The 16,614-nt window shown below is 42.1% G+C and overlaps 1 protein-coding gene across 6 annotated transcripts in view; it reads right to left on the bottom strand.

Annotated features, from left to right (window-relative positions):
• Positions 1 to 16,614, bottom strand: part of HECW2 (HECT, C2 and WW domain containing E3 ubiquitin protein ligase 2) — a 365,375-nt gene that overhangs the window by 115,054 nt on the left and 233,707 nt on the right. For all 6 annotated transcript variants that reach the window (XR_013261865.1, XM_077448729.1, XM_077448731.1 and 3 more), the window contains one exon: positions 1,506 to 1,606. Coding sequence is in view for 5 of the 6 variants with exons in the window: in XM_077448729.1 (XP_077304855.1) it covers positions 1,506 to 1,606 (101 nt within the window). In the remaining variant the exon portion in view is untranslated. The remainder of the gene's footprint in view (positions 1 to 1,505; positions 1,607 to 16,614) is intronic.

Below are 16,614 nucleotides of genomic sequence, written 5' to 3'. Positions count from 1 at the left end.
ATTAACGCAACCCTGTCACTAGGAAACCCATCTTTAAAAAGCAGAACCATGCAAAAGAAGATTATTCACCCTAAGCCCCTGTACACACAGTCGGAGATTTCGACAACCAAATCCGTGGATTTTCTCCGTCGGATCTTGTCAGAAACTGTTGCATACACACGGTCGGACTAAGTTGTCGAAAAATCCGATCTGTCAGAAAGTGATGAAGTAATTTTGTTACGATGAGACTACATTCAGTCTAGTAGCCAATAGCTTTGATGTAGGAATTTGATCTGAGCATGCGTGGCACTTTGTCCGATCAAAATTCTCTACACATGATCGGAGTATGTCCAATCGAACCAGTTGGTCGGAAAATATTTCCAACAAGTTGGAAAATTGGGTCCGACGTATATTCCGACGGAATCAGTCCGATGCATACCACACACAGTCGGATAATCCGACAAACAGGTCCGATAGGACACATTCCGTAAAATAGAATATAAAATAATAGAACAGAAGATAAAGGAATGGAATAGAAAAACAAAATAGATTAGAATGGAATAGAATAAGAGTAAAACAGAATGGAATAGGATAGAAAACATAGAATAAAATAGGATATAAAATTAAGGAATGGAATAAAAAAAGAATAGTATGGAAAATAAAAGAATAGAACCTAAAAAAATAGAATAGAGTAGAATAGAAGAAAATAGAATATAACTGTCTTCCAGAAGTCGAATTTTAACATTTTGAATAGAACAGAACCAGCTATTCTTCACAATGAATTAGGAGAGATTTAATATTCAAGTTCACTTCAAATTCGATTCAGATTAGTTTTGAATCCTTCTAATCCACTGGAAAAATTGAAAATGAATAAATGTAACAAAACTAAACAAAAATAAATTAGTAACTTAATGAATCAATACGAAACTAAAAATGTTTAATTCTGCACATATCTAAGTATGATTAAGATTCTTTCATACGGTGCTTTCAGTTTGAGTTTCCTAGTGACAGGGTCAATTTAATCACTAGCAATTTTTGTAGCCTGAGCTATGAAAATGTATCCTATAGGTATCAATTCACTAAGCCATGTGAGTCATTTTAACTGTATTCATTGTTTTATTTAAAAAAAAATCTCCTTAAAACATGAAACTAACATTCCTAAATATTGCACAATTATCAATCATAATTCCTTTGCATGCTATTATTATTATTTAACAATTTAGGTGTTTAAGCCCTGGTTCACACTGGAGCACTTTGAAATGCGATTTGACAATTCCCGTCAATGGCACAGACCTAATTGGTGCAAGGCGGCATCTGCGGCGCTGCACTGATTTCATCTGTGCAGAATCCTACACAGATGTCTCTGAAATCGCGGCCCGAAATCGGGACTGACACATGGGAGTGAAATTGCGTGAGTTCAGCTGAAGTCGCGCGGCTTAATTCCCGCAGCTCAGTGTGAACCTGGGCTAATTTACAGAAATCAACATTGTCAAGAAAAGTATCTTTTGGTCACCTGATGTTCTTACCATCATGAATTGATGACATAATTTCAACTTTGAACTGTAGATATCCGCTGACATGATCGGTTGGGAGTCTTCTACCAAGATTATAGCTGAGTATTTGATCACTGAAAGCAGACTGAATGTTAGAATTGCATAGAGACCTTACTTTTTTTTTTATTACAATGTAGTTGATTGTGTATTTTAGAGCTGATTTTCAGGCAAACAGCTAAACACACAAATGAAATGCATATATGTGAAGGGCTGGACTGGGACAAAAAATTGGCCCTCAACTTCATCCAGACCAGCCCACTTTAATTATGCAAACACGCACAAAAACCGTATATATAAACTATACGCAATTGCGCAAAAAAACATAAGTAAAAACATTCCACTGTAAGTATAAACAACTTTTTTTTTTAAACAATTTAGAGAAAATGTTGCATTCCAACTTTACAGCTGCCTTTAGAATGACTTGTGTAAGTTGAATAAAAGGTATTGGGCATAGGACAGAACATATATCTGCCCTCCAAGTTTATTTTTATGTATGAAAATGTGTTAACTGAAAGTTTACTCTAACTCCGTCCTCACCGCTTTTATTATTTCACTTATTCTCCTCTGCATTTTTCTCCTCCTTCCTTCTCACATCACTGTGTGAAGTGGGAGGGCCAACGTCATGCAGGAACACTGCTACAGCCTCATTGGCTTGAATTTCAGAAACCGGCATTGCTGCACAGCCATTGGCTGCATTTTAGCAATGCAGCGGCGCTGAGGGTGAGCCAGGATGCACAATATGAAGTGAGGTTATTGGCAGTGCGGATGACAGGTCTCTCCCATAACAGCCTGACAATCCCACCCCGGCTGGCAGGACAACCCCCGATGGCCCCCAAGCCTCCCCCCTTCACTGACCATTAGCCGCTCTTTATTTCTCTTATAGGCAGTACAGTGGTTCGCAGGGATAGGCACGGACCAATGCTGTGGCAGACAATTTCCAAAGTACAGACCTTAGTGAAGAACACCAAGGTACATTTCAAATTAAAAGTGCCCACAAAATACAGCCTCATCAGTGCCCATCAATGCAGCCTCACTGTACACATCAAATTCAGCCTCACTGTGCCCATCAATGCAGCCACATCAGTGCCCATCAAATGCAGCCTCACCAGTGCCCATCAAATGCATCCTTACCAGTGGCCATCAAATGCAGCCTTATCAGTGGCCATCAAATGCGGCCTTATCAGTGCCCATAAAATGCGGCCTTATCAGTGCCCATGTCACGTACCTGATCCAAAGCCAATACGCAGACAGGGGCTCCCCTTGCAGCTAGGTGCGGTATACCTCTGAAAGTGCCATAGCAGGTATACAGCCTGAATAAGCACAGGTTTCCGGCAGGATCTGGATAGGTCACGAAGAGCATCACCTTGTGAGGACTGCCAGGGAGCGGTGGCGTACAGGCAGTCAGGAACTCCACATCGTGCTTGGAATAAACCGTGCTTCAGACGATAGCAGTGGACACCCGGCTGAGGATCAAACACAGGATGGCTAATGGACACCCGGCTGAGGGTCAAACACAGGATGGCCAGTGGATACCCGGCTGAGGGTCAAACACAGGGTGGCAGGAAGCAAGAGCAATTCCATGAAGTAAGCTGAGGTCATAAACTGATAATCAAGCAGAAGCAAGTCCATATATCAAGCCAGGGTCATGCACAGGTAATCAGGCAGAGGCAAAGTCCATATAGCAAGCTGGGGTCATGCATGGATAATCAGCAGAATGAAGGTCAAGGAGCAAGCCAGTGGATGAGCCAGGAGAGGAGGTGAACAGGTCTGGAATGAGCCGGGTCAAGAACAGGAGATCCACGGAATAACACAGAGGTACAGGAAGCTGACAACAATCCAGCAACTTGGGTCAGACAAAGGAAGTCTTTTATAGGCCAGCAGGGGGATCCATCTGTCACATGATGCGCCTATGGCACCCATTTCTTTTACTGACAAGATTGCCAATACTTCCATGGCCATTTCTCTGACAGTGCCTCCCCCAAGGGTCAGCCTCCGGATGCCCAAACGGGCCACGTTCTCCGGGTGTCTCCTGTTAAAGCCTTATAACACTCTTGGAGCATGTATATTGCCAGCCCCTGCAGGAGATGAAGAGGGACGGATGAACCCATTTTCCAGATTTTCATTGATGTATATTCGCAGGGCCTCCGACTCGACTTAAGATAATGGGAAAATTTGTCCAAACGGAATTTCTGCCCCGGGAGTAACTCTATGGGACAATCGTAGGGCCGATGAGGTGGAAGAATGTCAGCCTTTTTCTTGTCAAAAACCGCCAAGAATTCTTGATAGACTGCTGGGACGTTTTGATGTAAGCTGGATGTGGTTTGGATGGCAACACAGTTAGCCAGACTGCTAGAATCAGGGACAAAGCAATACAGTAGACAATAGACTGAGGAGAAGGAGATTTCTTTTTTGCCCCAATGGATCTGGGGGTTACGGGCTTGCAGCCAAAGAAGTCCTAGGATAACAGGGAACAAAGGAGAATGATCGCCAAGAGCCTGATCTCCCCTTCTGCCACCTGTAAGGAGACAGGTGGAACAAGATGAGAGGGGGAAGATCTGGATACCTGAAAGTTCATAGGCCTTGGTTGAGGAGACTTACTGGGTCTTATGGGGAAATTTCGCAGGAAATGTCCAATTCCTCCACAGTAAATGCAGACGTTGGCCTGCCGGCGGCGTCGCTTCTCTTCAGTGGTAAGGGAGGAAACAGACTAAACTCTGTTGCATAGGCTCCCCTTCTGCAGTTGGGGTGATAGAAGGTACTGGTAGGGGAGCAGAGACCTGCAGAATCCTGGGCATCATCCAAGTAGGTTGTGGCTTTTGGAATCATTCCGATCGCCGTTCCCGCAGGCATCTATCCAGCTTAATAGCTAGTTGTATCAGATCCTCCGAGATACCTGGAGTTTCAACCTGGGCCAGTTCATCTTTCAGGGTTTTAGATAGCCCTAGACCATGGGTGCTCAACCTGTGGCCCTCCAGCTGTTGCAGAACTACAAGTTTGAAGAGACATTGCAAGGCTAACAGTTACAAGCATGACTCCCACAAGCGGGGGCATGATGGGAATTGTAGTTCTGCAACAGCTGGAGGGCCACAGATTGAGCACCCATGCCCTAGACGGTACTGGTACTTGGGGGCTGCGTCATTCTTGCCAGTGTCAGCAGACCATCTACAAAAATCAAAAGTGTAGTCACCTGCTGTGCATTTCCCTTGGGTCAGGATGTGAAGGGCAGACTTAGCAGTGGCTGTACGCTGCGGGTCCTCAAAGTTGGGCCATTGCTTTAAAGAAGGAGTCCACAGAATTAAGTACAGTACTCTTTTGCTCAAGCAGATTACGAGCCCAGGTCTTGGGTTCTTCGGATAGTAGGGAGATGACTAACCCAACTTTCACAGTCTCTATAGAGAAGGTTCTTGGCTGAAGTGCTAGGTAAAGGATGCAGGCATTTTTAAAGGCCCGGAATTTCTTCCGATCACCAAGGAATATTTTGGGCGTAGGAACTCGAGACTCAGGAGTAGGGGCTACCACTGTAGGAGCTGCAGTGGCGCGTTCTTGTGTAGAGGAACCTGATGGATGGTGGACTGTAATCAGTCATAGCAAGAGAAACTGTGAGATGCTGCAGACCCAATTGGAAATAACCCTCCTGGAGTATTGTCATAAGAGTCCCCCAAGTTTTCGTTCTCCCCCAGCATGCTCTAAAGAGCTGACTGGGGCAGTCCGTCAGTCTGACTGGGGCAGACTGACGCTGGGTAGTGGTAAACTTCCTGTTGTTTGGAGAGAGGTGTTTGCAGAGTTGGGGTATGTCCGCCAGCGAAAGGGCCCCTGTGCATTGCACAGACGATTGTCTGGGGGGGATATATTTGCTCTGCAAAGATCAGTTATGGGCGGATGTACGCTCATTGTCTCTGCTGTGTCTGATCAGCACATGTCGAGATTCACAGCGTGCATCTGTAGATAACCTTCCATCAAAAGGGAAGGGTAGCATAATCCAGGTATACATTGTTCTCTGGAACAATGTATATTAAGGATTTCTATCAATGGAATTGTCGTCATCATTCATTGGTTATTGTATAAATTAATTTATTCTGTGTCATGTCTTTATTTGGTCATGTCCTTATATGGTCATTCACATCCTGTGTTCATTTTCCTGTGAGGTCAAAAACTGTGTAGGAGGGGTTTAGCTGTTGGAGGCAAACCCTCCATGGTGTGGCTTCCTGTTGATATATAAAGAAAGAAAAGCAGATGCACAGCTCAGAGAACTCAGAGATGCTGAAAGATTTGAGAACGTAAGAATGCAGGTGATGTCTCTTTATGTGGATGAGTGGGTTGAAAGGTAAAGTATTATATAATTTAGACTAAATGTTATTATTACAGGAAACAGGAGATTTGGCTGTGTGCATAGCATACATCCAAGTCTCCATGACAGCAGTAACTTACTGGTACAGAGCATCCAGTGGAGAGCCACCTCTGTCAGCTTCTGACATGGCAGGATTGTACTGTCACGTACCTGATCCAAAGCCAATATGCAGAGAGAGGCTCCCCTTGTGGCTAGGTGCGGTATACCTCTGAAAGTGTCACAGAAGGTATAGGGCCCGAAGAAGCACGGTTGCCAGCAGGATCTGGATGGGTCTCGAAGAGTGTCACCTTGTGAGGACTGCCAGGGCGTGGTGGTACACAGGCAGTCAGGAACTCCCCACTGTTCTTGGAATAAACCGTGCTTAAGAGGACAGCAGTGGACACTCGGCTGAGGGTCAAAAACAGGGTGGCCAGTGGACACCCAGCTGAGGGTCAAACACAGGAATACAGGAAGCAAGAGCAAATCCGTGAAGTAAGCTGAGGTCCTAAACTGGTAATCAAGCAGAAGCAAGTCCATATAACAAGCCAGGGTCATGCACAGGTAATCAGGCAGAGGCAAAGTCCATATAGCAAGCCGGGGTCATGCATGGATAATCAGCAGAAGGAAGGTCAAGAAGCAAGCCAGGGGGTGAAGTAAACAGGTCTGGAACAAGCCAGGTTAAGAACAGGAGTTCCAAGGAATAACACAGAGGTTCAGGAATAAAGGAAGCGGACGACAATCCAGCAACTTGGGTCAGACAGAGGCAGTCATTTATAGGCCAGCCAGGGGATCCATCTGTTACATGTGCCTATGGTGCCCATTTCTTCTACTGGCAAGATTGCCAATGCTTCCACGGCCATTTCCCTGACAGCCCATCAATTGCAACCTCACTGTGCCCATCAAATGCAGACAATAAGTCTGTGCCCATCAATGCAGCCCCTCAGTCTGTGCCCATTAATGTTGAGCCCCTCAGTCTCTGTGCCCATTAATGTTGAGCCCCTCAGTCTCTGTGCCCATCAATGCAGCTCCTCAGTCTGTATCCATCAATGCAGTCTCTCCGTCTGTGCCCATCAATGTTGACTCTGATAGCCTTAGTCTGTGCCCAATGCAGACTCACCAGTGCCTGGTTCACACAATGGCTATCTGCCACTGTGTCACAGAGCTTGTGTCTAAATTCTTTGGGGGCACTGTAACAGGGTCCCGCCTCCTACACCAGCTCTTACTGTGATAGATGGAAGTTCCATCCATTACAGGAGGAGCAGATGTAGGAGGCAAGCTCTGTGACATGTCTGTGTCATACACAAGAGGAGGAGAGAGGGGACTCAGTGATGACTGCAGTCTGCACTTGGATCGGCCGTGGACACTGCAAGGACCGCTCACGGACACCAGTTTTCATGTACGGACAACTTGCCGATCCCTGGCGGTGCTCAAATTTCAAACTTTGACAGGCTGTCACTGAAACTGGCCCACTGAACCATCGGCCCACCGGGAAATTCCCGGTAGTCTCGATGGCCAGTACATACCTGTATATGTGTGAAGATTTAACTGACAAAGGATTTGTATTTATTTGTATTTCTGTCCATCCAGTTCATAGATTTAGACAGCTCTGCCATTCCACATAGCCCTGTCTGGCAAGACAGAAGACCTGATTTTTGTCTGTTGCAGTTCAGTAACAGTTACAGGTCTCAGACGCAACATGTGACTGGACAGGAAAAGAAAAGCAGCACACTGATAAACTCATATCTCTGTCAGTCTGCTCTCTCCTATCAGCAAACTCTTTGTACTACAGCACAACTTATTAGCTCTGTGTGCTGCTTCTCCTTCCCATGTTTGAGCTCTGATGTACAGGGGCTGCAACATGCATATACCAGGTCAAAGTCATGTACATACACTGCTTACAATGAAAAAATACATTCATGAATACATTAGAGAACAGAATTCACTTGTGTATTTTATAGCTGGTGGAAGATCAGCATGCGCGCAGGGGCCACCAGTCACGGCACTTGCACGGAAGGCCGTTTCTTTACAGCACATGCACCAATTACATCATCGGCACAGTGCTAAGTAAATTTCTCCTAAGCGGTGCACGTTTAGGAAATATTTACTGTACAAACAGGTAAGCCTTATTATAGGCGTATCTATAGGTAAAACTAGAAAATAGATGTTTACAACGTCTTTGAGTCACAAAACATTTTATAAAAACTGTAATTTGAAAAAATTTTAATGTGCAAAGAAAGGAAAGGGCTGAATCTTGACACCCCAATCACTTTAGGTGTGAGACACCAATGCAGGACTAAAGCTTCTGTCTGCTTGACTCCAATACTGTATAGCAAAAGATGTCCACATCACGGCGAGGTTACAAAAGTAAAATAACATTTTCTTTACTTTTGAACCTTGTCGTGATGCGAACATCTTCTTTTGCTATACTGTAATGTTTAACTACATGCTGACCTGCCACAGTTCCTCTTTCATGTGGCAGGTTGGCTCGTACAAGCACAATAACGTACCTGTACATCATGACTTTCATCTGGGTTTGCTTGGGCATGCGCACATGGACCTGAAAGACTTAGGCTTCATGTATACTGCTGCTGCTAAACGGACGTTTAGGGGCAGCTGGGCTTTTTTTTCAACTGTCCCTGAACACTCCTCTATGTTATCTTATCTGTCCATGTACACAGGTTTCTAGGCAGTAGAGATTAAAAGCATTTTTTGGAATGCAAAAAAAATGCATTCAGAAGCTGTGTTTACATGCATTTCAAGCACCAAACATGTCTAAATGCCGTAACTTGGCCTTTTTCATTCTTAGCTTTTTTTTTTTTTTAACGGTTCTAAATGCAAACGTGGCAAAGCGTGGCATGTAAACGCGGCAAAACTGATGCTTTAAGCGTCAGTTACTATCTCTCAAGTTAAATTGTTCAGGAGAGGTTGTAAAAATGTCCCATGTACATGAAGCCTTACTGTCACTCACAGCAGCACAAGTCAATTAGCAGATCCCAGCCAACGATCCATGGCCAACACCTGCTGATCGGCTGAGCAAATTACAGAAGAGAGCCCTGTGTTGGTAAACACAGGGCCCTCTCCAGACAGCAGTGGCATGCTTGACCCCCCCCCCCCCCCTGCAAAGCAGTACACAAACGAAACACTGTTACGCCCTGTACCAGGGGCGGACTGACCATTCGGGCACTCTGGCACTGTTCCGGGCCAATAGGGGGCCCCATCAGGGTTGCCAGCCTCAATAAAACCAGGGACAGTATGTAAAAATCTGTGTTTTATTTACAGCCGTCTCTGAAATGTCCCTTACCGACATCCTTTTGGTCTAAAAATCCCAAGATTATAGTTGCCCCACCTCTCCAGTACCTTCTCAGCCAATAGAAACATGTCTGTGTATACTGTGTGATTGTGTACTGTGTGTGTGTGTTTGTTTGTTTATACTGTGTGGCCCCATAATCTCTGATTGCCTGGGAGCCCCATAATTTCCTACTGCCCGGGGGCCCCATGAGTTGTCAAGTCCGCCCCTGCCCTGTACACACAGTCGGACATTCCGATAACAAAATCCGACTGATTTTGTGCTAAACTTGTCTTGCATACACACGGTCGGACAAAGTTGTCGGACAATCCAATCGTTTGGAACGTGGTCACGTTCGTTGCATACAACGGGACTATGTAGAGGCTAGTAGCCAATAATTTTGGTCTCGTAATTTAATCTGAGCATGCGTGGCACTTTGTCCATCGGAATTCTCTACAAACGATCGGAAAAAGTCAGATCGGATTTTTTTGTCGGAAAATTTTAGATCCTGCTCTCAAATTTTTTCCGTTGGAATTTTCAGGCATAAAGAGTCGGATAGAGCCCACACACGATCAGATTTTCCGACAATGTAATCCGATCTGACCTTTTCCGTCTGAATTTATGACCATGTGTACAGGGCATTAGGCAAAACATTTAACCCCTTGATTGCCCTAGATGTTAACCCTTTCCCGGTGTCCTTAGTAGAGTGACAGTGTATATTATTAGCACTGACCACTGTATTAGTGTCACTGGTGAAGTCAATGGCAGTTAGTCAGTTCCCTCTCAGCATCAGTTAGTGTCAGATTTCCCGCCGCACTTACACAGTCCCACTATAAGTTTCTGATCGTTGCCATCACTAGTATAAAAAATTTAATTAAAAAAAATTCCAGTATCTATACCATAGTTTGTAGACACTAAAACTTTCACAACAATCAATCAATATACACTTTTGGGGATTTTTTTTTTTTTACCAAAGACAAGTAGCAGAATAAATTTTGGCCAAAGTTTATGAAGAAATTCAATTATTTTACATTTTTTGTTGGATTTTAATTTTAAAATTAGTTTATAATGTTATGTATAGCAGAATGTAGAAAATATTGCCCCCCCCCCCCAAAATTTTGGGTCTTTGTTCATTAATAGCGCAAAACATAAAAAACACAGTGGTAATCAAATACCACCAAAAGAAAGCTTTATTTGTGTGAAAAAAATGATATAAACGAAATATATAATATATAAAAAATTATATAAATTTAGTTTAGGTACAGCATTGCATGGCCACACAATTACCAGTTAAATTAGCGCAGTGCTAAACAGCAAAAAATGACCTGGTCATGAAAGGAGTAAAATCTTCCGGAGCTCGAGTGGTTAACATTTTTTTTTTCCTTTTTGCCACATCAGCGTACTCATTCAAGAGACTTGATTCACCTTGCATCTCATTGTGTCTCTTCTCGATTCCACATCATCTCTTATAACGTTTTTATTCTGTTTAATTTTCTATGGGAGTTCCCCCCCCCCCTCCTCACCTGTTATTGCCAAAAATACACATATTCTCATTGTATAATATAACTTTAACCCACCCCCCTACCATCACCTACTCCCCCCTCCCTGTTTGTCCCTGGTACCCACCCTTACCTCCATGTGGCCTTACTATTTCTCTTCCTTGAGATTTTTATTCTTAATATTAGTTTCCTAGGACCTCAGTGCTTCAGCATAACTCCAAGTTTTTTTAAATTATCTCCAACACTTAAATTTTTCCCTCACCCCCTCATTCCTTTCCTCGAGGTTATACCTCACACATTCCATGTTGTATGTTTCCTCAACCGCTTACCCACTCCCAAACTGATGGACTGTCCGCCCCTCTCCATATTTTAGGGTTGAGTCTTTTTGCTGCATTCAGAAGATGCGGTACTAATGAATCTTTATATTGTTCAGTCCCTCCTTTCATTCCATGCAGCCAAATAACCCATGGATCGTTCGCCATTTCTTTTTTGGCGATTTCTCTTATATATATCGTAGGATCTTTACCCAGTAGTTTTTAATAATAGGACAATCCCACCACAGGTGAGCCATTGTTCCTGTCTTATTACATCCTCTCCAGCACTGGGCTGAGTTACCAGTTTGGTATTTACTGGTTTTATCAGGAGTGGCATACCACCTAGTTAAACATTTGTAGTTCATCTCAGCAGTTCGGCTTTCCATCGCCGAACTATGGGTTCATGGAAAAACTTTTCCTATAGTAATCTAACAATTTGTGTGCCTAATTCCCTCTCCCATTTTTTAATATATGGCGGGATCTCCAGTTCATCCATCTTCAAAAACAAATTATACATTTTTGATGTGGTATTTTTTGTGTTTTCCGTTGTACAAAGCCTTACCAACGGTGTCAGGTCATCACCCGCTCTGATGCTCTGGGGTAAATTTTTGACTCAACTGTAGATACCGCCAGTCGTTAATTTCTATTAATTCCCTTTTATTTCTTATTTCATGCAGTGTCAAAATTCCCCCCCCCCCCTTCATTACATATCTCAATTGAACCCTATCTCCCTTTATCCAACCCCCTCCTATTGACCTTTTCCCAGGTGTAAAATAATTATTTTCATTCAGTGAAATCAATGGTGAGTTATATTTCCCATTTAATTTTTTATATATTTTATTCCAAATATTTAATGTGTTTTGTGTCAAAACGTGAGTTTTATCTTCTAGTGCTCTAAAATTTGGGGGATTCGATATTATACTATTCAACCTTACATTACACAGTGTATTTTCTATATAGACCCACCTCTTTTCGTTTATTTCCCTAACCCATTCGGGGATTCTTGACAATATTATCGCATTGTAGTATTTTTGAATATCGGGGATTGCTAAGCATCCATGTGTTTTGTCCTGTGTTACTGTTGAAAAATAAACTCTGGGTTTTCTATTTTTCCATACAAAATTCGTCGCCAACGATTTTAATTTTCTGAAATATAATTGTGGGAGTGGTACTGGCAGCATTCGAAATGTATATTATCTTGGGGAGGATAGTCCTTTTTAACGTATTTACACGTCCTATCCACGAGAGTGGCCTGTTTATTAACTCTTTACTTACTTTTTTAATTTCATCTAATAAGGGTATATAGTGTATTTCATAGAACTTCTTCATAGAGTTCTCTAATTTGACTCCTAAATATTTTAGTTCTTTCCTCCAAGGGAACTTAAATTCTCGTTGTAACCTTGTGACTTTGTTTTTGTTCAAGTTAATATTTAATATCTCCGATTTTATCAAATTTATTTTAAAATTCGATATTTCTCCATATTTTTCCAGGATCTTTAGTAGGTTGTTCCAGGATCTTTAGTAGGTTGGGCATTGTATTCCATGGGTTCCCTATGTTAAAAAGGACGTCGTCTGCGAACGCTGAGAGTTTATGTTCTTCATCTCATATCCTTATTCCTCTTATTTCGGGGTCTTTTTGGATCGTAGAAAGTAATGGCTCTAAAGATAAAACAAAAAGGGGGACCTGTCCCCCCGTCTCCTTTTTCATATCGAAGGGTGTAGATACTACGCCATTTATTTTTACAGTTGCTGTCGGATGGTGGTACAATGTTTTAACACGCTAGACCAGTGATGGCAAACCTTGGCACCCCAGATGTTTTGGAACTACATTTCCCATGATGCTCAGCTACACTGCAGAGTACATGAGCATCATGGGAAATGTAGTTTCAAAACATCTGGGGTGCCAAGGTTTGCCATCACTGCGCTAGACCATTCTCGTCCCATGATTTCAAGTGTCTGAAACATGAGTCCCCAGTCTACCCTGTTGAACGCTTTTTCTGCGTCCGTCGACAGGAATAGACCTGGGGACCCACTCTCTTATCTCTTGGAGGATTAACAACATTCTCACCCCGTTGTCTCATCCTTCCCTTCCTGTTATGAAACCAACCTGGTCCGGATGTACTAGCATGTTCAACAAGCCTCTCAGCCGTACAATTTTGTGTCTGCGTTTAGCAGGGATATTGGCCTGTAGCTTGAACACAGCAAAACTTCTTTTCCCTCCTTCGGGATGACTGTAATCGTTGCGGCCAACGCTTCCCTACTCATTTCTTAATCCTTTCCTAGTCCATTCATGTGGAGGCATAATTTAGGGATTAAAATCTCTTTAAACTGTTGCCCGGGTGGGAATCTATCAAAGCTTTATTTATTTCCTCCTTGTGATAGGATTTTCAGTATCTCCCTATCACTTTCAGAGATTTTTGGCAGTCCTGCATTTTTCAAAAAGATTTTAGTTCTATCCCTTTTCCCTCCAAGTTGGCCTTCCTTCTGTTCTATTGCATACAGCCCCTTGTAATAATTCTTAAATAAATAGATTTCTTTTTCTGCAGCATTCTTGCTAGATTTGGGGTTTGTTTTCACACTGATATCTTTCTTTGGCTATTCTATTAATGTTTTTTTTTTGTTTCTTGTTCCAAGAGCTCTTTAAGTTCGTCCCTTTTTAAAACAATTTTTTGATATAGCTCTCTATTTTGACCCTGATGAGTTTTATGTTCTTGTTCAGCTCTATTAATTTCATTGACTAATTTTTTAATTTTCTCCGTTCTCTCTTTTTTTTCCCTCGCGCCCATGGCTATAAATATCCCCCTAATGTAAGCTTTATGGGCTTCCCATAAGATTGATCCTGAGATTTCTTCTGTATTGTTAATTAAAAAGTATTGTTCGAGTTTTTCTCTACTCTTTCAATAACTACCTCACCTCGGCGTAAATCTTAATTTAATCGCCAATTGCCAGTTTGACTTTGATTCCCAGGGGCTGCTATTTTCATTCTCACATGATCTGATAACGTGGTTGTTTCTATATTAGTTTCGATAATACTTCCCAGCAGGTTATGGTTGACAAGCATATAGTCTATCCTTGAGTAGGTCTTGTGTACGGGGGAGTAAAAGGTATAGTCTAGTATTTTAGGGTGCTGGATCCTCCATGCATCAACTATTTGAAATGCATTTTTTTTAAATCATTTTTAACTGAACGTTATTTGTCTCCCGCACACAAAACAAACTATCTACCCTCGGGTCCATGCAAAAATTCAAGTTCCCCATTAGGATGACTCCCCTAAAGTATTTTATCAGATTTTTATTGGGTGCATATATATTTGCTAGGGTGATTAACATTTCTAAAGGATTGATTCTCCTTATTTCCACAACTATTTTTAGAACGATTTCATAAGCTGGCTGTATATTTCAAGGCGTATGGTCAGTACCCCTGCTCAACAACTGCTGAGATAGGAGACATGAGATATACAGTAGTTGTAGTAGCAGTCTCATAAAATTAGAATATCAAAAAGTTTATTTATTTCAGTAATTAATTTCAAAAAGTGAAACTCATATAATATATAGGTTTATTACACACAGAGGGATATATTTCAAGCATTTCTTTCTTTTAATTTTGAGGATTATGGATTACAGCTAGTGAAAACCCAAAATTCAGTATATCAGAAAATTTCTAAGTCCTATAAAAAAATGTCCATATACAGTATAGTATGCACGCAATACCTGGTCAGGGCTCATTGTGAATGAATTACTGCATCAAGCATGGAGGCGATCAGCCTGTGGCACTGCTCAGGTGTTATGGAAGCCCAGGTTTCTTTATTAGCGGCCTTCAGCTTATCTGCATTGTTGGGTCTGGTGTCTCTCATCTTACGCTGGACAATAAACTACAGATTCTCTATGGGGCTTATGTCAGACAAGTTTACTGGCCAATCAAGCACAGTGATACCATGATCATTAAACCAGGTATTGGTACTTTTGGCAGTGTGGGCAGGTGCCAAGTCCTGCTGGAAGATGAAATTAGCATCTCCATAAAGATAGTCAGCAGAGGGAAGCATGAAGTGTTTTAGAATTTCCTGGTAGAGAACTGCACTGACTATAAACTTGATAAAACACAGTGGACCAACACCAGCAGATGACATGGCTCCCCAAATCATCACCGACTGTGGAAACTTCACACTGGACCTCATGCAACTTGGATTCTGTGCCTCTCCACTCTTCCTCCAGACTCTGGGACCAAATGAAATGCAAAATTTACTTTCATCCAAAAAGAGGACTTTGGACAACTGAGCAACAGTCTAGTCCTTGTTCTCCTTAGCCCAGGTAAGACGTTTCTATCATTGTCTGGTTCAGGAGTGACTTGACACAAGGAATGCAACAGTTGTAGCCCATGTCCTGGATACATCTGTGTTGTGGCTCTTGAAGCACTGACACCAGCTGTAGTCCACTCCTTGTAAATCTCTCCCAAATTCTGGAGTGGCCTTTGCTTCACAATCCTCTCAAGGTTGTGGTTATCCCTTTTGATTGAGCACCTTTTTCCGGCACACTTTTTCCTACCACTCAACTTTCCATTAATATGCTTGGATGCAGCACTCTGAACAGCCAGCTTCTTTAGCAATGGCCTTTTGTGACTTGCCCTCCTTGTAGAGGGTGTCAATGACTGTCTTCTAGACAACTGTCAATTCAGAAGTCTTCCCCATGATTTTGTAACCTACTGAACCAGACTGAGACCATTTAAAGGCTCAGGAAACCAATACAGGTGTTTTCAGTTAATTAGCTGATTACAGTGTGACACCATGAGTCTACAATATTGAACTTTTTTATAATATTCTAATTTTCTGAGATATTCAATTGTGGGTTTTCACTAGCAGTAAAGCCATAATCATCAAAATTAATTAAAAGAAAGAAATGCTTGACATATATCACTCTGTGTGTAATGAATCTATATAATATACGTTTTTGAATTGAATTACTGAAATTCATGAACTTTTTATTGATAGTCAAATTTTTTAATATGCATTTGTATATAAGGCTTACTGTATAGCCCTACTGTACAGGCATATAAATATATCATAAGCCTGCATATGTAATACACCCATCTAGCTTCCTTATTATCAAATAAAATGACAATCTACAGTACACTTAAAACCAGTTGCGAATGCATGAAAAGTGTGAAACATTTCTTGTTGCCTTTAACAATTAGTAGATTCTTGCTTCATTTTAGACATGGACTCCAGGAATGACAGTTGGAAGTTGAATGGTTCTTCTGGTAAAAAAAAGTTTTTTTCCTTACGACACATTTTTTTTACATCAAACACTAGCTGCTAGTTTTCTAAATATGATCATCGCAATAAGGAAAGCTTAAAGCAGAGTTTCACACAAAAATGGTACCTCCGCTTTTCGGAACCCTCCCCGCAGGTGCAGATACCTGTTTAATATAGGTATCTGCACCCACTTCCAGCATAGACTCCTGCGGGAGTCACCCCACTTCACGTCCCCCCCCCGCTGTGTCCTGGGAAACACACAGGTTCCAGAACACAGAGGGGCAGTTATACTACATCAATACATTTTCAGCTTTTAGCGCTGTCGCATTTTGAATTGCGCAGTCATGCAACACTGTATCCAAATTAAGTTTTTTCATATTGTTTTTCCACACAAATAGAGCTTTATTT

The sequence above is a fragment of the Lithobates pipiens genome, unplaced genomic scaffold (assembly GCF_037356315.1).
Source record: "Lithobates pipiens isolate NorthernLeopardFrog02 unplaced genomic scaffold, aLitPip1_a1.2 Scaffold_22, whole genome shotgun sequence".
In the NCBI taxonomy this organism is placed as follows: Eukaryota; Metazoa; Chordata; class Amphibia; order Anura; family Ranidae; genus Lithobates; species Lithobates pipiens.
The sequence above is the reverse complement of the archived record's forward strand: the minus strand, read 5'-3'. Positions and strand labels throughout refer to the sequence as shown.